Source organism: Diuraphis noxia, unplaced genomic scaffold, assembly GCF_037042655.1.
Source record: "Diuraphis noxia isolate RWA-SAM2 unplaced genomic scaffold, SU_Dnox_SAM2 contig0002, whole genome shotgun sequence".
NCBI classification, from domain to species: Eukaryota; Metazoa; Arthropoda; class Insecta; order Hemiptera; family Aphididae; genus Diuraphis; species Diuraphis noxia.
Window position 1 is genome coordinate 8,166,630 of NW_028301712.1, and position 25,530 is coordinate 8,192,159.

The 25,530-nt window shown below is 30.1% G+C and overlaps 2 protein-coding genes across 2 annotated transcripts in view; one reads left to right on the forward strand and one right to left on the reverse strand.

Annotated features, from left to right (window-relative positions):
* LOC107163971 (peroxidase-like) overlaps window positions 1-14,026 on the reverse strand; it is a 44,191-nt gene extending 30,165 nt beyond the window's left edge. Inside the window, exon 1 of the mRNA XM_089219384.1 lies at window positions 13,669-14,026. Coding sequence (XP_089075510.1) covers window positions 13,669-13,737 — 69 coding nt within the window. The 5' untranslated portion in view covers window positions 13,738-14,026. The remainder of the gene's footprint in view (window positions 1-13,668) is intronic.
* A 9,526-nt stretch (window positions 14,027-23,552) lies between these two features.
* LOC149058038 (uncharacterized) lies at window positions 23,553-24,119 on the forward strand (the record flags this gene model as incomplete). The annotated part of the gene is made up of 2 exons (XM_089218290.1): window positions 23,553-24,033; window positions 24,103-24,119. Coding segments are annotated over 2 exons (498 nt in total), but the record flags the coding sequence as incomplete, so codon positions are not given.
* Window positions 24,120-25,530: the final 1,411 nt, after the last annotated feature.

A 25,530-nucleotide genomic window follows, 5' to 3' on the forward strand; every position in this document is an offset into this window, starting at 1 on the left:
AAAAAAAAAAATTGTGATTCCTACATCTCCACGTCATACAGCGACGTATTTCGATATCAATTCTCATATGGTTATATTTCTTAGCACCTCTACAGTGCTGTGTGTATCATGTATGTTACCACGTCAGCGAGAGTATATTATCCGCAGCTTTTTATCAAGTACTATACGACACTGATTATTAGGTATCATAGTATACGAGAACGTAACTTTTTAGACAATATAATATAGGATACATTTTAGGCGAGAAGGTGGGTGGATGAGTGGTGTTGTGGTTAAAACTCAACAATTTACGATCTCCTGTCGTATGTCGTGTAAAAATATCGAGTGGGCATATATTATATTATTATAGATGGTATAGGCATATAGTTAAAAAGGAGAAAACGAAATTAAAATAGGATCAAACTATATAATAATGAAATATAAAATGTTATCGTCTCTATTATATATTTATATGTTATGAGCAACTCAATGATATATGTGTATGTTTCCTGTGACCTATACGACTATATACGAGAATAAAATATGACTGTAAAATCAACGGTTTAATATAATGGCATACGCCTGTACGTATACCTATAACATAATAGTATTGTATTCTATAATCGAGAGAAATCGGCGGAGAAGCGCTAACGTCCGTAATAAAGTTAAGCCTTAAGTGTAAACCTCTTAGACTCGCCAGCGTCATAAATGCCATCATGTGTACGTACACTATTGTTGTGACCAACGACGTTTATTGTCTTGTTCTCACTCTTATGTAACGCTGATGACCGTTTTGGACGTGATGCCTTATCGACGTGTCATGCATATTATTTTTTATTAAAACCATTACCAAATATTAATAATAATAAAATGTACAACCCGTTGTCCGTCTCTAATTGATATATTTATTTTTTCACGTTTCTCTAATGAGATATTATATTTGATCGTACGCAAGTAATGAAATTCTTTGATCACGTAAATTTCGTTTTGATTCGTGGAAATATTTTGAGACCAATACCATTATAATATAACTCGATGTATTTCGTATGTAACACACGTATTTGAAATCCATTGATGACTGTTTACTATTTCGTAATTTATTGTGATTTTATGATATAATGTGAAATTGTATGCGGAAGAAAAACCACTCGAGAAAACGTTGAGTGCAAAGTATTAATAAATCGTCTGATACGAGTTCAAAATTTCTCTTACTGAAATTGCCATTTGTGAAGTGCCAAATACGATTGATCTAGAATACCAAATGGTTATAAATTACGCAAACTTATTTTTAAAACAATAAACATAAATCTATTATCCCTAACTTTACATTGAATTTATTTTAATAAACGATTTTTAATGATAAAATATTTAAACATTCTCAACAAAGTACATACCTATACATTCATACAAACATTGAAAACTGTACAACTAATTGGAATATCAATTTTTTTTTCTAAACTATAATTTGTATTGTCTAATACAATCGCCACAAAATCAACTCAAGGGTGTTCGTGACTAGACGAAGAACGATTACTATTTTCATAAACTGTGTACTAAATCAAAATTGAATTTAATAAATCGTGTGAAATAAATTAATAAAGAATAATTGTATATGTGCCGACAGCGCGATGAAACAAATTGATGACTGTTTTAGATATGATATCATAGCACCATAATAATCGTGCATTATACGTTTTAATTTAGGTTACCTATTATTAACAACACAAACGAATCTACAAATCTAATAAAAATGTTTGAATACTATATTATAATATGATTGTTTTATCGTGCGTATATAGAATAAGAAACTTTGCGTCTGCTTTAAAACCGTAACACTTTTCCAAATATTTAAATCATGTACAAAACATCGTAGCCTGCACTACGTATAGATAGGTACTTATAAACAGTTTTTATTCTCGCTCAATTTTTGTTTTTAAACTATTTTATGACCACATTATTACGTTTATCGTAGGAGAAATGACAATAATACGTTTTGAAATTTTAGTACTTCAATGCAAATTATTACATACAATTCAATGATGTTTATGTATAAATATAGAACACACAAGTTCACTATATAAATGTATTAGTGTCGGAGCCACTTACCTACGGCGGCAGCTGCAAATTGCAATACTACATACGTGATGTGCACTACTCATTCCAATGCAATAAAATAAAACTTTAAAATATGTATTTTTTTTTTTATCACGGAAACGATTTTATTTTTCATTGAAAGGTTACTGCCTTATTTATACATAGACACTATTATGACGATTACCAGTTTAAGTACCTGTTTTAGGGATAGTGCCTTGCCGTACACGGTACATATAATAATGTTAAATAATAATAACAATGTCCGTGAAGTCGGTCCTCTCGAGTCATCAAGTCAAATTCCCAATAGTGGTAAATGAATAGCGAAATGTCGCAAAATATTTGTACCGATTTGGATCCGACGTGACAACTTGATGAGCTATTAGTAAAGTTGATATCCTCATCCATGTTGTAAAATTTTAATCACAGTGAAAATATTAAGTTAAAAGTTACTGTAAAACATTGTTTGTGAGAAAATTGAAAACAATTATCAGCACTGGTTTGGGATCGAATCAATAATTTTTTTCAGTGGGGAGGATGAGGGGAAATTTCATGGACATCAATAATGATGGTAAATATGATTAAATATTTAAAATGTTTATTGTATGGTAGCGGTAGATAACCACTAGCCACTAACGCGATGGGCACAGATACGGATACCTATACCTATATATACAATATAATAATGTGCTAAACTGCCATAATATTATACGTATCCACATCATACTAATAATAATATTGTTCGACAATATCTAAAGACGATCGACGGATGGGGTTCGCGTGGGACTATATAGAACACGCGCACGTTATAATAATATGCAATTACGTGCGCGTATAATATGGGTACATGACGTATATACACCTAATTATTGCCATTATAATAATTTGTATCGTTATGATATTATTATTATTATTTTAGGTGCCGGTGAAACGTCGTCGTCGTCGAAGGAGGAGGAGATGTTGGCGGCAGATCGATCGCTTTCGCGACCGCGCGCGAGAATCTCCGCGGTCGTCCGCTCGCCGCAATGTCAAGATCGTATATGCACACGTGTATAATATTTTATGCCCACACACACCCGTCGCATATTATATGATGACAAAACGGTAGAAAGTCGATTTGCATACACCGCACGCGTTTCGTGTAGTAAATATACCTAAGTCTCCGTTAATATAATACCGACACTGCATCGCACAGACAATGGACCGTCGCCGCCGTGGCACGCGACTTTCCGAAACGCACCGCGCCCACCCCCGTCGACGGTGTCGCGCGGTCATGACGTCTCATTCGGGTTGGTCGGAAATATCAAACCGTTTACACCGTTAAATCAAAATTCACCGTTAAAACACAAGTGATAATTGTCGACAGACATTATAATAATATTATAATAAATATATAGGCAAGTATACAACATAACTATGCCTATGCCGCGCCTATACCCGCACATAGCGGAGACTTCAATTATTGTCGAGTGCTTGCCGCTTGGGCCCACACTGTGCAACATTGTGGCTAAATAAGTATTATTATGATATTTCATAGTTGAACATGATATAACTATCATCATCATCATCATAATATATTTTTAAACATTTTTTGTAAATGTATATCATGGTTAGATTACTACATGTTTTACTATTTTAACCATTACTTGGTGTTATCTATTATAATAAAATGATGGCTTTTATAGTTTCTCGTTAATACGCTTCTATAAAAATTCTAAAAACATGGCTTAATCTAACAATTCAAAACAAAAAAATCTAACGATTCTAATAAAATTCTTCGAAAAAAAAAGAACTATAAAAGTAATTTCGAAAAACCCTTCACTTGACTTACTTATTTTGTTATTTCTTATTTTATTTAAATGTATTGTTCCTTTAATATAATTAGTTTTACTATTATAATAATATTATCTTTCAAGTTACCTATAGCTATACAGTTGAAAACATTTTAAATTATAAAAACTTCGTCATTTTTATGGTTTAAAAATTAAAAAAACAAAAATATAAAAATATGAAAAGAAGTTTAAAATTCTCACAATGAGAACGTCCACAAACTTTGGTCTACAATGAATATAATAGGCAGTTATAAAATATTGTGAAGGATGCAATATCATCCATTTATTTTTTTGCACTCGTCTCTTATCTGGTCACATAAAACACGAAAAAAATGATTATCTGCTGTATTGTCACACGATGTTACTGCAGCATACAATAAACTGCATAACATGCAAGTCGCAGTCCGAAACACCAAACACGACATCAAAACAACGGTTTCCGGCGTATATTTTTTTCGCGTTTCACAAACTCGATGATGATAATAATATTTTATGAATATGTAATACTGTCTACACGCTTCGTGATCGCAGAACACATGCATATACGGTATAATATTATATCGTACACCTATATAGGTCTATCTGCGATGCACTGCATCATATACCGCGTAATACAACAGCAACGCTTGACCCTTACCGCGATCACCTACTTCAACACCGCCGTCGTAATATAATAATAACTAGGGCTAGGAAAATGAAGCACTAAAAACCTACAATAAAGGAATTAAAAAATTGCCAATAATGCTACAAAAAAAAGCATTTAACCAGGAAAATGCAACTAAAAAAGACTTAAACATTTTTAAGTTTAGGTGAAAATCAAAAAATAATTAATTAAACACATTTTTATATGTTCACACCAATTAAGTACAATTTATAAATATTGAAAAAAATAAATTAAAAACTGTTTTATTATATTTTAGGTACCTGTCATCACAAAATCTAAGAATCTATTTTCAGAAATATTTTCCGATAAGGCGATAATATTTCACTACGAATTCACAAAATATATATAATTATACAATTAAAATAAATGAAAAAATAATAATTTAGATAAATATATACGTAAATGTTAAATATGCGTATAATTAACAAAAATCTAATAAACTGACAAAAAAGTACCAATAAAGCATTTATTTACGAATATCACAAGAAAAAGCAAAAAAACAAAAAACAAAATTGCATATTGAACTCTGTGATGAATGAATCGAATTTTGTTTTAGATTAGCTATGTCCTGGAGTACTATGAAAGAAAATGCAAATGCTACAAAATCCTAGCCCTAATAATAACATTATCATTGTCATTATTGTCTCTGCGGCCGTAACGCGTCGCGAAGAAATAATAATAAAATATATAATATATATACATGTAGCCATGTAGGTAATATTATACTGCACCACAATCGTGATGAGTATACATATACGTTTTTAGTGTTTGAGATCCGTATAGAATAACGCGAGTTGAGACGTGCATCAATAAAGACGCACTCGCGATATAAATTATATTATAATAACATATTATTATGGATATTGCAATGTTTATAGTGCGCATTGTGTTTATTATTATTATTATATACGTACATATATCGTGTGAGAGGTTTCCGATGCGGTCGCTCCATAACCGCATTGTCTCCGATGATATATCATCCGCTAATTAATGATGAAAGACGCTTGATGATAATATAATTTATATAGTGTACCTACGTTTGAAACTACAGCATCAAGAGAATAACCGACGGGCGACGACGATTAAATGACTATTTCATTATATCATTATTGTTTGTATAATATATGTAGCCACAATATATAATAGGTGGCTATAATATAGTTGATAATATTCCTATCCGATTGTCAACAACTAAAACAATAAATAGGCGAATATTGCACGCATAGTCATATATGTATAGATACCAACTACAACATTTTACGTCGTTAGTGAAAAATAATAATATTTTTTCTCCTGCAAGACGTCGTCTACTCTGCATTATTATCTCCTGATTTTATATAAAAAGGAGTAAAGGACGGTACCTATATAATAATGCGATTTTAATTGGACCAAAACACATCTGAATACGAATATTATGCTTGGCACCGAACGTGCCTCAATTAACTATACTAAACAATAATATTATTTATGTTACCAAAACGAAAATTGTTATACCACGGACCCGGTTGACATTGGACTCTTTGGTTAAAAGACTGTACCTACGTATACGCACATGCATATTACGGCACTTTAGTAAACAAATGGCAGAATTATTGTAATACGATAATTACCTAATCTGTGCAACGCAAATGGTCTTGACCTAAAATCCGGACAACTGTTTTTCTCATGAATAACCAAAAAAAATCTCGTAAATCCACTACACCACGAAGACCATTTATGGGCTTTTTATCTTGTACCTATGTTATTTCGTCTGTACGATTTGCATTTCTATAAATACATAGTCGTCTGTAGAAATACATAATATATAAATCATAATAATGCGATAAAAATTTGCATTAATCTTTATATCATACTGCACACGAACCGTTATAACGATACTTTATTTCCGGACATCTGTGCCAATAGCCGATGACAACTCACTGTGTGTGTATATAAATATACCTTCCAAGATGTAATCACGCGTTGTTATTATTAATATTTTTTTTTCAACGTTTGCGTATGTGAAATGACAATAATAATAATTATTATTATCGACGACATTATAATATTATCGTATCTCACGACTGATGAACTTGTGAATGATGGAACGTATGTGTAAATTAATGTCATGCAAATGCGATAGGTATAGAAGATGTACGTATAAGAAACAATAGCTTCGGATATTTCAATGGCACCGTAGTTGTTATTGTAAACGACAATTAAATATATTATTATTAGGTATACCATTATATCCATACAGACCGTCAAGTCGCAAACAATATCGTAATGAATTTGTTAGATGATGATTACGACGATCGCATTCCGAACTTCAATATTGTATAATGTATATACGAGATAGTAGGCGCATACATGATGAACGGCGTACATGATATACGTCCACGCTCGTTTCACAATCCAAATAGGTACTAATTCAAACGTGTTAAATGTAATTACTTATATTATTTTATTTGTGTCGTAATCGTTTTCATTTTTTCTTGGAAATAAAATGTGCACCGACCATTTAACCGAGCGTAGGTGACGAGTCAATTTGCGAATAAGATCATATTGGTAATAAATTATATTACTCGTCATGTTTTTTTCCGTGTCAAATTGACGATCCATTAAAACCAAGCTAAATGCGTAAAATAATAATATTATATAATAGATTATAAATTATAATATTTTTATATAGGCGCAAGTTTCACAACAGACAGCGGTTTACGCCACAACACGTCAAAACATGCAGTAGTTAATGTGTCGGAGCAATTAAATTCCTTGTTAAAAACTAATTGCCCCCGCATAATAAAATAATATATTATAATTGATAACAACAATAGCGCCATTAAAATAAAACAAAATACATAATATGCGTACAAGTACGCAGAAGTCATTGACTAGGTGCACATTTTTTCCAACATTCTAAAATTTTAGTTGAATAAATTCCTTGGAACATTCGTATCTCTGTGTTACATCGTTTATGGTCCACTCGTGACCAAGGTCGGTGATCTAATGGCCCCCGTGCACCGCATATTCCTCAAGCGGTGGCTATATCCGATACACATATTATAACATACGCCTAACGTATTATTAAAATAACTTAGGGGTACTAAACAGTAAACTTTACACCTTAATAATATTAATAATAATAATATCATTATATTATATTATTTTAAACAATTTAAAGCACTTTATTATATTTTAATAAAAATAATATGACGTGGTCAACGACAGTAAACAGGGATATAATACGCATTGATAAAATACAAAACCTTGGCATCAAAAACACCGTATAAATCAAATTAAGTTTCAGTTTCGTCATCTAAATATTTTGTTTTGAAAAATACGTACATTTTTAATTCGAAAATAATATACAGTAAATGTATATAGATACCTATGTAATAAATAATAATAATATCCCTAATTTCATTTGACCAGCTTAAAAAGGTTATCGGTAAATTGATTTACTGACAGGTGACAGTGATTGAATGATAAAAATGGTCAACTTCTTGGTGAACTATTTCTACGAAAATCAAATAAAAAATCATTAGAAATTAACAAGCCCAAATCACCGATATATTATCAAACTCCACTTTTGGATGTGCCTACCCATATTATACTAATCACGTCGTTAATAATAATAACAGATGTAACTTATACGATTTGAAAACAAATACAATAAAGAACATATGGTTTTAGGTCAAGACCGTCTGGGTTAAGTCTATCTGTGCGGCCAGGAATGTCTACACTCCGCGTAAAGCTGATCAGTAGTTTTACTATTAATATTGTTTCGTCACACGCCTCAGCGGACTATACGAGATCATTATATAGGTGCGTTGGTGTCATTTCTTTTGTAAAATTATGAAGTCGTGACTGGTCTTCGCGAACGGTTGTCTCGATTTAAAAACATGTATGACAGAAAAAAAAACTAGTGTTAGATTACTTGTGTAAAAGAACCGAGTAAATAGCAAAGCAATAATATAATATATTATTATATTATGTTTCCGGATTGCCAAGAAGGTATTTGTATAAGATCATGTTTAGAGCAATAAAACGATTTTCCTTCAAACATCACACGCTATACAGATCAGACTGGATCGTCAAAACTTTATACATCTGATGTAATTTATTTCGCAATTTATAAGTCATAACTATAAAAAAGATGAGAAAAATAATGTTACATCGATCGTCGTTTAGTACGTTTTAATGTTTTTGTAAATACGCTTTGTTATTATATATATTTTATTTCGAAAACAAAAGTTTGATAATATGACGTATTATAATGTTTTTATATCTCTTTATTGTATCAATCTAAATATATTATATATAATATCGATGTGCGTTAGTATAAAATGATAGAAATTCTCAAGCTCGTGGGGCGGACATTTTAAAATAGATTTAAAAATCAATAAATATGAATCTAAAAAGAACTAAAACACGGTAGATAAACATTTAAAAGCCTTCATATTATTATGTAATTTACATGGTACATATTTCTGGTGTTTTTTGAAAGAACCGAACACGCGCAATGTATACAATATATTACGTCTCAATGTCACAATATTCAAAATCTACAATAGGTACATAGATTTTTACTTATATTTAAAAAACAAAAAATATGCGTAAGAAATTAACATAACTTATTTATCGTCAATCTGAGCGTGCCATTCAAAAATCAATATCTATACAATATGCATTGTAGTCCTGCCATTTATGACTTTCATGTGTATAATATTAGCGTTTGAAAATGAACGAATTTGGTGCTATATTACCTATATGGCTATATTATTATATGTATAATAATGAAATATCATGTATATCGTAGTATATACGTGCAGTTTATGAAGAATAGGAACTTGTAGGTTATGTGTTATAATAGTAATAATAATTCGATCATACCGCGATGAACTTTACTGCAATTGCTGCACACACTATCGATTTTAATCATCCCTTATCGCATGTCATATTGATAGTGTATCATGATGACGATATAATGACTTTATTCGTCACAACTTATAGTATCGCGTTAAACTTTCATCACGCGGACCAAACTGTATAAATATTAAATATAAATATATTATATATTATATAATAACATGTGGTGTGTCCATTTAACTATCTGATCTAATTCTACTATACGTTTTTTTCAAATTATTAATATTTCTTATTTCATCGTGTCTATACGATACATATTTAAATGATATTAACAACAACTGTTATTTTTATGTGGCAATCAGAACAATATATTTTAATAATATAATAATATACTGTATTTAATTTACTTAGATGAGCGAAATAATTGATATTTTACAAGGGCGAAAAAATTCACTACTAAAGTTGCCCAAACGTTTCTTTTCGCTGATTTAAACTTTAATATTCAGTGTTCGATTTTCAGAAAAATATTGTGATTCTAAATAAAACATATACCTATTTTAATGAAAATCTCTATGAAAAAAAGAAAAAACAAATTAATTAAAGAATTAAATGTTTAAATATGGGTAATAGATATATAATGATTTCAAAATAGAAACATTTTTTATTAAAAAAACATAAAAATCCACTAATCCACTCAGACAACGGGTGTATAGAGCTACAGTCACTATTTACCTAAAAAGCAATGCACGCAACTCAGTGCATCCTAATATTCACTATAGTAATGTAATGCGTCGTACGTCGTTGCAATCATAAATCATCTCTCGGACGACGACGCTCTACAGTTGGTACTTGAGGACTGTTCGCACGATGTTAACGATGACACGTCTCCCGAGACGTCCGCCGCCCGTCCAAACAACAAACAGTGGGAAAAAAAAAACATCGAAAACAGTGAGCACAATACAAAGTATATATTTGTTTTTCGCGATAAAAGACTTATCACACGCGTCGTATGTTATATAGGTACGATATTACGAGTTTATATTATTATTTTAATACGTACGCGATAGTAATTACAGGCTACGTCCGCGACCGTCGCTTACAATAATAATAATATAATATCGATGCAGTATGTGTTATGAAAAAAAAAAAAAAAAAAAAAAAACGCCATTTGGTCGGCGGCGGTCGTGACGGCCCGCGGTGAAGACGCTGCTGGACCGCGGAGCGTTCGAGCGCTGAAGCAAGTTCAAGGTCGTGGTCGTCGAAAAATACGATGCACTAATCGTCGCGGCCATCGACGTGTATACACCGAAAAAAAACGTCTCAACTAGACAAGAATACCGCCCCCCGATGAAAGCGAGTGGCGACGGCGATAATATCATTGTTGTTAATCATATTATTACTATAGCTGCAGAATTACCAGGCTTCGCGCCCGCGTACAGTTTTGAAAGAAATATAGGTAGTACCGCCTGTTTAATTTATCTAATTTTACTACGTGTTTACCAATTATTTACAATATTTACATAATATTTTTAATTACTCAGTTCACGTTGAGTTCGTACACGTCGTTTATTTCTATATATACCTAGATGATTAATTACGTTTTGCCCGTTATTAATTTTTATGTATCTCATATTTTCAATTCTTGTGTACCATATAGTTGTACTGTGGAGTAGCATAAAAAATATAAACTGTAACCAATATGGGTGCCATTTAAAAAATGAACCAAATTCCTGAGTTTAGCCACTTTGTATATTAGCCAGCTAATGAATAAAAAACAAAATAAATACCGAGAGTCTTGAGGAATCGGCTGTTGATATACATTTCATTGAAAACGGTCCGCTATAATATGGGTAGTCTTCGAGTATCTTAATATATACGCGGATTACGAAGAAAAAATGAAACGTTCATCGAACACGATTATTAGTGCTGCACCGGGCGTAAACACCGGGAAAACCGCTATGGGGTACATACCCGTCACCTAAAAAAGCAGCGTGACATTCTACCATTATTGTTACATTAGATTATCACAATATATTATTCCATTATATTATTATTATTATTATGATATTATTGTGATTGATATGGTTACAATGCGGTACATCATCGGAAAACGGTCGGCAGTAGGTATAGGTATTATAATATTATTATCCGCTGCTCCCTTTCACGCCGTCGCGCCGCTGCTCCCAATGTCGCGCCGCTGCCGTTTGCCCTTGTCCGTCCGCGACGTTCGTTTCGTTTGTAAATATTATTGTGTACGCGTCGGATTATGAGTAACCCGTTCGGTGTGCTGCTCGTCCTCATGCTCGTCTTTATTAATACAATAATAGTATAACACCTAGTCATCCTCGCACCCGCGCGATTTATGGGTTCTAATAATATCATCTTCCGCGTCGGGATTTATATGATATATATATGTGTGTGTGTCTGTGTATAGAATGCACGCCAATAGCAATAATAATATAATATTAAACCGTGATTAATGCATTCGCGTCCGCGTTTGCAGTGTACACACACACGCGTTTGTATGGTGGTACAGGAAAGTATAATAATAATAATAATAATAATAATAATAATATATTATAATAATTATATAAACAGTAACTATATAATATATACATATATATTATACAGCGAGTGACACTTTCGTCGTTAAACATTCATTTTCTATATTATACAGTAACAACAGGTGAACATTATTTATTTTTTTGAAAATATTTTACTTTCAAATCATTCTGATACGCACTCAATATATTTGTGGGGAAAAAAATGTTTTAATTAATATGTGATCAACCAGAGAAGTGCATTCATGGAATTTCGCGTTGCCGGAGTACTCGACGCGTTTTGAATTTAAATGCTTATAATATACTAATTTATCATTTATTCGGCAGGAAACCGATGTAGTGACCGGTTTCTGTGTCGTTTGAGACCGTGAAATTTCGCTTTGTGATTATGTCACGCGTTTGTATTTAACGAACAAAACTTAAACGTTTCCGTGGGTCAACTCTGCCGCTTCCACGTACAATATTAGGATAATAAATTTTAATATAACGGTTCGAATAATAATAATCATTAGTATGTTCGTTTGACGATTTACCAGCTATACTTGTTTACAGATCAACTTTCAAATATTTATATACATATGCAAACATTCAAGTATTCAGAAGTATAAATAAATAGATAGGTAGTTTTGTTTACTATTTTGTTATTATGTAATATTAATATCGAATATTTAAAATTAAACGTCTCTATACTCTCTAGTAAAGATAATTTTATCATATTTTTATTTTATATGTTTGATGTATACGTTAAGTTGAAAAACAATTTTAAAAAATGTACGTGGGTACCTAGTATATTATCATAATGTATAAGGATTAATTGAATCAAAAATATTGAACGATGAATTATTAATATTTTAAGTATGATACTTGTATATACGTATCAACAGAGCTGACGTTCATGTTTTAACACATCACTCTAGATGTGTATCTTGCAAAATTGATTTTAAAATAAAACACGAGTCAACAAACTAATGGGCGATTGTCACTATGATAATAGATGTATGGAGGTAATAGATAGAATTCTCATAATTGATTAGTCGACAAAATTGAAAATATTAAAATTTCGATTCAATGAATATTGAATAAAATATATTATACCAATAGATCCGTTAATGTTATAAAATTTTCCTTTTTTAACAATAAATGCATTTTACAACTCGTTAGTATTAAAAGTTATATTGATTTATTGAATATTATTAACTATATATGAATAAATTTCTGAATCAGAAATAACGTAAATATTTGTAACTACAACATTAAACACCATAACGTTTCCGTTACCGCCAAACACTTATTACTTTTATTTTATCATTATATTTCTCCAAGACTGGTTGTAGCATTATTAAAAACCTACTACATGAAATTCAAAAACATAATATTATTGTCTATTCGTCATAAAAAATCAGTAAATATTATTTTGATCTTTTTAAAATATTGTATATTATATAACATAAAATCGTTTATCCTTTTATCCTGGTAATTCAAATAATATTATAGAAAATACTTTCTTTGCTAAGGAACCCGTCCCTAACGAACCGATAAACCGCAATAAACAAACCGTACGCAATTACGAGGTAAGTACGAAATGTGCTCAAGACGATGCCTATGACGCCAAAAATGCATTTAAAATGATATAATATTATAACACTGTGCACAATAATAGGTATATAAGTACTAACTGCGGTGAACTTACCGAAAATGCGGGCGTGTAGATGACTGCGGTGGTGCACAGAAGAAGCACCGCGTACTTCGTGACTTCCATCTGCAGATATTTTGTCTAATCCAATGGCAAAAGTTTTTTTTCTTCAAAAATATGGAGAGAAAAAAAAGAGTGAGACAAGAATAGAAAGACCGTAAAAAAAATGTATTAATATTGTTTTATAATTTTGGAAAAATGTACGTCGACGTACACTTCGTTATCGGATAGACAGTGATTATTGCAATGATAATAAAGTGTGTGCTCGTGTCTACCATATATTTGATTCGTACGCGTGTGTGTACGACTTGGGAGCGCAACAACGATAGTGAGAGTGAACCGACGGTCACTTTCGATGTGCCGCCGAAGCCGCAGCCGCCGCTGTACGAAGAGGAGGCGCTTGCACTGTTTGTGGTATGCTTGGCCGTTCGCAATTGCGTAACTCATCCGACCGGCCAGCTGAGAATAGGTACCGCGTTTATTATACCTAATCATATTATAGGTATTTTTGTTTTACATGTGTTTTTGTCTATATCAAATCCTTGTAACTTTCCTATCCTTTTCGCCCATAATGTGGGCACACCAAAATGTGTATACCTGCTATACTAATGGACGGATTTTCAGTATTTGTATGACATAATATTAAATATATTGCAGTGATGTCAGAAAATATGATAAGATGATATGAGGAAATCTTCGTAAACCATCATTGACTATAATGATTAACAAAATATGTTAATATTATTATTAATGTATTGTCCTAATATTATTGTTAATGTTATTATTATATATTGTGTAAACATTATTTCTCTCGTTTTATTATACATCTATTATACCTACGTGTACGAGAAAACATATTTCTCTCCTCGGGGTGTACACCAGTTACCTTTATAATAGTATTATAGGTAGGTATTCATAGTAAACATTTGAAATGCATCATAGGTCTTATAATGACTTGGTAAACACTTGCAAACCTACTTAAATATACATTGTACTATTAATTGTAGAAACATTTAACATATTTTGAGATGATTAATAATCTTTCCCCGTCCAGTATAGACAATAACAAAAAATGTCTATAATAGTTAAATCAACTATTGTCAACAATTGAATTACTTCAATGACACGTATACCAGGCCACGGCAGTATCGATACGGTTTGAAATTGAAAATTGCAGCTCAAAAATCTACAATAACTGTATATAATATTATAAAGATAAATATTATTCTAAGAAATTGTGGTTACTCGAAAATAGACGTACTTACATATCAACAGCCTTTCCTCACATTGGAAATAATAAAAAAATTTGTAAATAAAACCCCCGGGCTTGAATATCCAGGTATGATTTTCCTAGACTAGTAGAATACTTTAATTTACTGGTAAAATTCCCTAAGTTATTTATACTCTTCCCTCTATATATAATGAGGGTAGGTACAAGGTATGCTCGAAGAATATTATCTACATGCGTAGGTACAAAAGCATGCTCAGAACGGGAAATTAGAGGTTATAATATCTCTCCCAATTGTCCCATGAAGACTCTTATAATTACATCTTTGATATTACCACCATTATTTATTTAAATGTGCCATTACTTATGTGTTAAATACTACCCATCATCCAAAATACATGGATATGCCACTATTCGGGCTAACTAAAAATTCCAAAGTTCATTCTGGAGATATAAATAACATAGGGAAATTAAAATTGGATGCATGATTTTCGTAGAATATTTGCACTCACAATATATAATTAGGGAAAGAGTATATAAACACTATAGGTTAGGATAGTGATGAACTTATAAAGATAAATTTCTGAAGTTAAAAATTTTTATTTTATTTTTTAATAGATCTTAGATTTTTTACATTAGGCATGTGTAAATTAGAAATTGTCATTGAATTTTTAAATATATTTCATACCTAACATTATTAATGTATAAATTGAATTAATTTAAATGTTTTGTTTTTAAACATAACTTACAAGTAGGACATAATATGTAACGATAATATTTAATATTTGCTTGGAAATAACTATAGTATTCACATTATTGTCATTTTATTACTACAAAATTAATCTAAATAAAAACAAATAGTAACATTTTTTGTTTTTGGATATTTTCTGCTTACATTATTACTGATGGTGGGAGGGTATACGAATATCCCACATGTATGGTTTGCCTTTTGCACCTTCCGTACAATCTATAAATACATGCTTAATATTGATTAAGAGAAAAAATTTTGGGAACCAACAGATTAAGCTTAACTATAAGTTTTATTAGTTTTAAGACCTGCCATGCAAAAACATGCTAAATATTTGTTGAGATAAAATTTGGAAATCATTTTTTTGTTATGTGTGAGGAGATTGAGAGATGGTAGCCAAATATTAAATAAACGCGCTCCTCTATCTAATTTTTGACACTACATTTAAATAAAATATATGCAAATTATATAAGTTAGTATGCGTATAAGGCTAATTACATAAACAGTTTCTACCCCCTAAAAAAAATTTAAACTCCAGGTGGGGACACAATGTAAAAAATTGGTGATTTAATGCCAAGTACTGTGCGTACTATACATTTACTACATTTACACTGAAAAGATTCATTATAATCGTCAATTATTAAACTATAACATTTTAATTCTATTAGTTAGACTCCTATATCAAGATATGATATTAAAAACAATAATTTTATAGAGTATCAAATTTTTTGTAAATATATTTGAAACTTGGGTATATAAACAATAAGAAATGGTAACTTCATCGTCTTCCGGAGACTTTAATGATAGAGTATAGATGTAATCATTTATCTATTATTGTATACCAAAAGGAAGGGCATATGATAAAGATATTAATAAACTAATTTAACTTTAAGAAATATATATATATATATATATTATACTCGTATATATTATGTGTGTTACGCTGTATAATTATTTAGCGTAATTAGGTTGGGTTACGATATATAACGTTATGTGAATATTTTATTTAACGTACAATAAATTAATTTAAATATTTCTAATTCATTTATGACAAAAAATAGTTTGTTAATATAATAATAGAACTAACACACTGATGTCGGAAGATATTGAGCTTTAATCTATTTCGCTTAATATTGGGTAAAAAATACAAACATTTTTTCTAATTACATTGACCTAATAAATTGATGTAGACGTAAAATGATTAAATCCTTTTAGTGACTACAAATACTGACCAAAGAAAATCATTAGCAATTATAAAGAAATAAGAAACACAAGCATATTTGTTATCATTTCATTAAACAAAATGCGAACATGATAATTAGGTCCCTAATAAGTATATTTTGTAAATTATGATAATACACACCATGTACCTAATTCCCAAAAATAAAACCTTATCTCACTATTATCGTAATTAGCACATAAGTATGATTCATTAATTTGCATTAATTTTATACTACCTACTTACTTATAGTAACTGTATAGAAACTTAAGCATGAACTTGGCGTTTATCGTATAGTATTAAATTTTTTTCTGATTATAGCATAACTCCTAACTGGTATATCTATGTATGATTACTAAAACAAAAACCTATATCATGATTTATTATTCAAAAATTGTTTATATATGCCTATTGCCTACAGCCAACAGGTTACCTATTACTCATATTATTTTATATTGTACGTACTTCGTGTGTAACGTATATTAAATATGTTATACGGTCATGATACGAAACGAAAATTTGCATCGTAACAAAAGGTTGTATAGGTCGAAGAAAGGTGAGTACGGTCAAATTTCTCATAAATATACGCATCGCAGTTCAAAGAGAAAATTATTTTATGACGAGTGGTGAGTGATGACAAATGATTGATTAATACTTAAATATTAAACGATCAACAAAAGGACTATATTAGTTGTATAATACTTTAATGGCATACATCATTAAAATCCTATTGTATTCAGTGGCGTATCAAACAGAAATATTAAAAATGTATATAGCACAATATAATATTTTCAGGGTATTTATTGATTTGTTTGCATAACTTTATAATTATTGTCGTAAATATAGTTACCACTTATTATTGACACTTATGTTTTATCGTTATAACGACAATTTACATAGTAATAGAGAATTAGTAAGATTATTTTCCAACGGGCACTTGAATTTTATCAGCAACATAAAATTTATATTATACATGGATAGGTACTTATATAGGTTCTTAGATAATACCTGCACCTGCTTATGATGTTTGTAAGCTGCTATGGTACACGTTATGTATTAAACATCTAGTTTATAATATACGCGTTATACTTAAATATTCGATAAATTCCTATAAGTTATAGATGAGGAATATCAATTAAGTGAAACAAAAAGTGATTAACGGGGCCAAATTATATTACATTGGATAATTGAATTTAAAGACTTTCGGGTCATATTAATGACACGTATTCAATTAATGGCATACCTATTGCAATACAACAATAGATGATTTTATACAACATTTCTATGCTCATTATCATACGTATGCACAAAGTACCATATTTATATTTTATTGAATTGCATTACCATCGTTGTGTTGCAAATGCATGTATGCATATTATGCCTTGTTTATCCTTCAAATTTAATACAGCAGGTTGCTAATTTATATCTGACTTATTATTAATATATTTAAGTATTTAATTGCTAAAACGTGATCTAATGAAACTCTATTTTTAATCGATATTATATTTTATGGAAGAAAAATGTATAGTTGTTTTTTCCTTTTTGGTTTTTATAGGTATAAAAATACAAATATGTCTTAAAATTATTTACTCACGGAATTAATAAAAGACACCCCACCCGAATAGTGTTGTCTACTTCTCTAACAAACGAATACCTACACACCTAATAGAAAATATGCGCTTAGAAATACCAATTTTGTGTTGTCAGCTGAATATGAGAGTTAATTTATCAATAGTATCATATTTACACTTAATCTTGTCCCGCATGTTTGCACTTCGGGTTCTTACGATATTCTAATTTTTTAAATGAGTAAGAAGAATTTTTTTAAATGTAATGTTTGAAAAATGCATAACTCGCTTAAAAATATAAATAGGTACAGTTAGAAACCAAACTCCACACACAGTTGTTAATGAACATTACTAAAAATTCTTTTGAATTTAATAATAGATCTATTTATCCAATAAAGTGATATTAATTAAAGGTAAGTGATAACACTAAAAAATAGATTCTACTAATCTAAAATTTGTCATAAAGTTAGTTTTTAATATACGAAGACAACATATGTATAGTGTTCCCTTATAGTGAATAAACCGGTAATTAAATATCACTCAAACCTCAATGTGCATTAAAATTTAAAAATAATAATATTAACATTGAGTATAAATGAATAATTCAATATCAAATTATAGGTATAGTATTTAAAATATTTTATGTTTTTTGTTCTGTTTGTGTAAAGTTAGCTGATACGAACTGATCTCCCAACAAAAACTTTAGCTTATTGAAAGTGCATGGAATTGAAAACTAGATGTATTTTTTACTTATAAAACATACTGATTTTTGTATTGTTGAAAATCGACTAGTAAGTTGTTCATTTGTTTCATACTATGCGTAATCGTTATTTATCGCATAGGTTTGATTAATGCACATGTATTTGAAATAATTTATGTGTATAAAAAAATTAATCTCCAAAAATTATTAACTAATTATATTTGTATAATATTGTATTATTAAACTAGATTCTACTGTATAATGAATTAATCAAATTTATGGAAGTCTATTATTGTAAGTAACATGAAGTTATAAAATAATAACTATAAAAACAATATTTTAGACGTAAATACGTCCATTTTGGTGTTTATTTTCCCTTTTAATGAATTTTTAAAATTCAAAACAAATTATTGAATAAAAACATAAATTAATACCCTTTATAAGTTCAAACCATTAACATTCAAAAAAATAAAAAATTCAATGTCAAGTATGCAACCGTATTATATAATTATATGCAATAAAGTTACATACTATAATTGAAATTATTATAATGAATATTAACTTTTGTTTGGGATGCTATTGTTTAGAAGAACTTCTCCACCATTAAATATTAATAAACGAAGACCTCACGCGGACATTTTTCCTCACCATTATTATACTTGGACCAATTACGTTAGTTGATGGCCATAAAATGAGCACCTAGATATTATTATGTACCTACGATTATATTATATTTTTATTACCCTGCTCCCGATGTATTATTACTATTATTATTCCGTATTAATAGTTAAATTAATTATTGACTAAACAAAATTATAGACTTGTGTTTTATTGAATTCGCTTTGATATTTTGGCTTTTGTTTCCATCGATAAATTACGTATAAAGTTATATGAAGAAAAATTAAGTGATATTCTGAAGGTTATCGATAATAATTTAATATAATTACGAGTATACTACTTCATAAATTATATTACGAAAAATGCTGTAAATGTAAAAATAACAAAAACCTATTAAAAGCTTACAGTATTTTATTCATTAAGAAATTCATGAAAACCATAAATAAATGTATTATATTCCATACGACTAGGTATTATAATCACACTGTAAATCCAAAAGCATAACGCGCAAGTAAAAATTATGTAGATAATCAATAAAATAGACATGAACAACTCATCGATAGTATACGTGTTACACACTATTTATTTGATTTTCTTATTTGAGCGACTAATCGAATAGTACATGTATTATATCGTACAAACAAAAAAAAACATTTCACTCACAATAAATATTGTAAGACACAAAAGATTCGATTAATCTAATAATAATAATAATATTATGTATCAGCATTACATAAGTGTTGTTTACAAATCAAAATGAGTGGGTGAACTATAAGTTGGGTAAGTTTCCATTGTATGTGCAATTAGTCGACCTATGCTAATATATAAAAATAGCCGAGTGGTAAACGTTAGGTACAAGAGCATTTCCATTTTGCTCTGAGTGGGTGTAATAAGTAGCATAGTAAATCGATATTAGAACAGGTTCGTTGGCTGATATGCAGTTATGAATATTTAACGTGGTACAGATATACAAACGTACCAATAACTCAATAAAACCGGAATGGTCTTGGTTTTGTTTCAAGCTTTAATCTTCGATGTAAACACGACTAAAGTAACAAAATATGGACAATGGCACGCTACTAGACGCTGGAATATATTATATAATATATATTATATACATGACGATTATTATGACAGTACACACTAATTCTTTCCAAAATCGTTGAAATCTTGTGAAATTTTCTTTATGGAAAATATACCATACCTAATATTATTCTCATAATATGTTATACCACCCTTATATTGACATACACTTGTACTCGTAATCACTATATTTATCGATGAAAATAAAATGTCAGTTGAATTTTAATTTTTAATCAGAATTTTTTTTGTACTACTTAATGAGTAGCTATTATGTTTTTTTTTTTAAAAAGAATTTTTTTAGTTGGTCCGAGTATATTTGAAAATTCCAGGAATAAAATTTGAATAAATTTATTATTGAAGTAAAAAACGAGAGTAAGCTTTGATAGGGGAATAACTATATGCATAGGTATATTATTACAGTATGTGGTGAACTACGATGATTGAGACTTATTGATAATATTTCTCAACATTTAGTATTGAAAAATCTACATACAGGTATGATATAGCTCCATGGTTTTATATACGATGGTTGAATCGAAATTATGTAGATCTGTTGGATTTGTTGTTAATATTGTCAGTGCAGTTGTTGTCAGCTTGTAAAGTTCCATGCACTGCAGTTTTGGTAACTCGTAACATAATATATATAATATACACTATACAATGTGTGGCAGAAAGATATGACAGAATGTCATTTCTTTTATATGTTTTTATATGCTTCATTTATCACATCCTATATAGTCAGGTCTAATTAAAATTTCTCCAGTCTCGGTAGAAAATCGGAATATTATCTCTGTATACATATCATAATATTTCGAATACATAACGACCTCTTTAAACATTGCAGGATCGGTACCCTCAGATGACATGTAAGAGGGACAGGCGAGCGAGAAAGGTACTTAATCGGTGAAGTCCCGACTAAACCAGCCTAAGATTATTCCCCGACTCCCCGTCATTATTATACAAGTTCGGTTGATTTCATAAGTCAAAAATATAAAATGTATAACATTTTTTAACGATTTCTTGAAAAGTTTTTGGAATGATAGATTTTGTATGTGAGTGGGACTTAAATAATAGGTACATATTTTACCATTCGAAAAACTATTCTAATCGTGTCGCCTCAGCATGCATTAAACTGTGAGAAATATTATCATCAAAATGTGAAAATCATACGACGGCGTTTGACCCATTTGCATATAATATGAAATTTCTATCTCTACGAACAATACCTGCGTTAATATATGTTATAGTGTAACGAGCACTCACAACAATTATTTAGTCAAATATTCCGTTGAAAACCTGCAATCGCCAACAAACCTAAACACCATGTAGGTAAGTTCAGAATGGTTATTCAATGCTAGAAAACGAATGACTGTTATTATTTATTAGGATTTGCATTATCCGTTCATTGAACACTGTCACCGTTAGAGATAATGAGATTGTCGCTTAAAACTGTGAACCTTTTGTTTTTTCTGCAAAATCCAATTAATGGCCTCTATATGCATCTATATGGACACCACGTGACTCTTGCATCAGCTTATACGACCTATGTTACTTTGACGTAAGATCCTGATAACCGAAATCTAACCGGATTACCGGGATATTGAATACACCGCATAGGTATAAGATAAATAGTACATTTTACAAATGTCTGCAGTATGTGCACACACATATAATGTTTTCTCGATTGAAATACACAGACCTTTGATAGTATGGTTTAATTAATATGAACCTACCATACCACTTGTCTACCAATACCGAGGTAACAATAATGACGCTATCACATGTTTTATGTCTTCATAAGTAATTTGTATGTTTATTTCAATTTATTTTTATAATGATTTTAATTTCTGCCTTTTAAAAATGTATATTATTTTATAGCATATTTTTATTTTATGCTAGTTATTGCCTAGTTATGTAGGTAATTATTTAATTTAATAAAATAAACCATCGTAGGAATTTATGTGAGACTCAATTTAAATAATTTAAATCCAACTGAATAAATATTAGTCATATATTTACGTTGAACACTTTTTGTTTGCCACGCCTAACCAATAGATAATAAGTACTTCATCATTTATCAAATGGACTTTTAGAAATCTTTGTATCGTTGTTTACGTTTTCCAATTTCGATTTCGAATTATACACAAAATGTGGTGATATCAGACGTGTACAGTGTTCATCAAACAAATTATCTACCGTCGATTTGTATAATATATAGTTGTCAGATAATTTGTATACAGCTACCAATTTTATTTTAAGTTTTAAATTTTATTATATTGTGAGCTTAAATACATATAAGATAATATTATTAAATTATAACTCACATTCTCACATAATAGACATAGACACACAACAACTTAGATAATTTTTAGAAAATATTTTTACTTAATTGTGGTATATATTAATATATAATTAATTATACTTTTTTAGGTAATGGCCAGGGCTGTGAATTTCATGCACTTGCATGTTTTTTTTGCTACATTGTATAAGAAAATGGATTTGATCAAAATTTGTTTTGCGTTATTTATAAATTAAATACGAAATCTTATTTTGCATATTTTTGCATATTTAACCGGTAAGGGCATATAAATGCATGATTTCGCGAGTTCCTCTTGTTTTTGCTTTTTTCTCATTTGAATAATATGTTTTTCTCATTAATTTGTAAAATTTCTTGAATTTGGACGATACAATTTTACCGTTGTAATTTTATCATTTCAATTAGAAATGCTCAAAAATATTTTAAAGCACCACAGATTAAAGGTAACTTAGCATTTATAAAATCAAACTTTGAGTGCCTTCCTACGGCTATAACACGTCTTCAAAAACAAGGCATGGCATTAATAGAAGCGATACAGATTATTGAAGATGTTTCAGCCAAATTCAATAATTTAAAAAGCCAGACCGGAATCAAAATTAACGAGAAATTACAGACAGTTCTAACTAAAAATAAAGGGTTTCAAATTGTTTGCAATATTTCAAAAATATTAAACGGAGAAGAAGAAAACGTTGGTTGTTTAGATATACCTGAAAACTTAACAAGTAGTGACATGGGATATTTCAAGTATGCCCCTACCACGTCAGCTGATGTAGAGCGTTCATTTTCTGTGTACAAAAACCTCTTGGCGCCAAATAGGAGATCATTCAAGTTTGAAAATATAAAGAAATCGCTGATTGTACAATGCAATACTTATTTTGCAGGTAAACAAATAAATTGTTTAAATATCTATAAAACAATGTGTTCTATCTATATTTAATGTTTTTTTTCAGGCGTCGAAGAACAATAGAACATTGAAGCATTTATTATTATTATTACAAGTCCATTTTTCAAGTCATTTTATAATTAGTAATTACAATATTTATTTAAATAAAACGTTTTTTCATCCAGTATATGTGAGTATAATTTTTTTTTTCATATTTTGCATATTTTTAAATTTTATAATTTATAGTGCATATTTTAAAGCATATTTCACTTGTTTTTAGTGCATAAATGCATGCATATTCAAGACTTTTTTAGTGCATGAAATTCACAGCCCTGGTAATGGCATACCGCACACCTATAAATTAAATTCTTACTATAATAGTAAATATTAATACATGATTTATTTTTTATATAAAAAAAAATCAATATACATTATATTTATATTTCATTTAAACATAAATTGGTATTTAGTTGGTATATTGCATTTATAAATAATTATAATATTATCATATCTACATTATAATTTTTTTAACCAGCCACAGTGCGCAGTCACAATATATATCCTCGAATGAGTTGTCAATATTTCAGACGCAAACGCCGTTCGATTAGTAATTCACTATGGGTACGCAATACTCGTAAAATATGCTAATCTTCGATTTTGCACGTACATAAACTATAATTAAAACCGTATAAACAATCGAATTTATTAGTGAAATTATACGTGTTTTTCATAACCTTCTTGGACGACGGTAGGTATCCATAGTGCACGGTACCGATTGCAACGTTGTATTATACTAATATACTATGTGTTATAGACGTATAGTCGAACGACGAAGTCACCACGGATTTCCGCCTCCGGAAGTAGGTACTCACCCGTAGGGAAATCAATGATATTAGACATAATATATCGTAATAGCCGTACACAGCCCGCGGGTACGTGAAGCCTCCTGCACAAGCTCATCAATAAAATCGAGTACATATCATACGCGTGTGTGTTATAATTATTATAACCTCACGGTTTACCGGTCATGTTTTCGCCTTGCACGTGAACATTAATGTATGTAATATATGCGTTAAGTCCATCAGGAACCTACTCATCACATTGGCATTCACGCGGTGGCCGACGAAAACGCGTTACATATATTATTAATATATATATATATATAAGGCTACGTGCGTTGCGTATACTATTAATTTATTTGTAGGCATTGTTGTTAATATAGGATCTGTGCATAGGCATATCTGCATGATGGTCCCGCACCTCGAAGGCGAAACTATAAAATATTTTATATTATTATGATTCGTCGTCCTCAATCTAATCGGTTCTCGTCCTGCATATAGTGGTTCGAGTCCGAAAACGGTCATCTACATACATTATATTACAATAGTGTCAAGTTTAAAAACCTTGGGACACCACGTCATCAGCAGTCTCTCGGGATTTTATAATATTATATTAAGTACCTACGACCTCAGCGCCGCCAAGACCGTTTTCATAA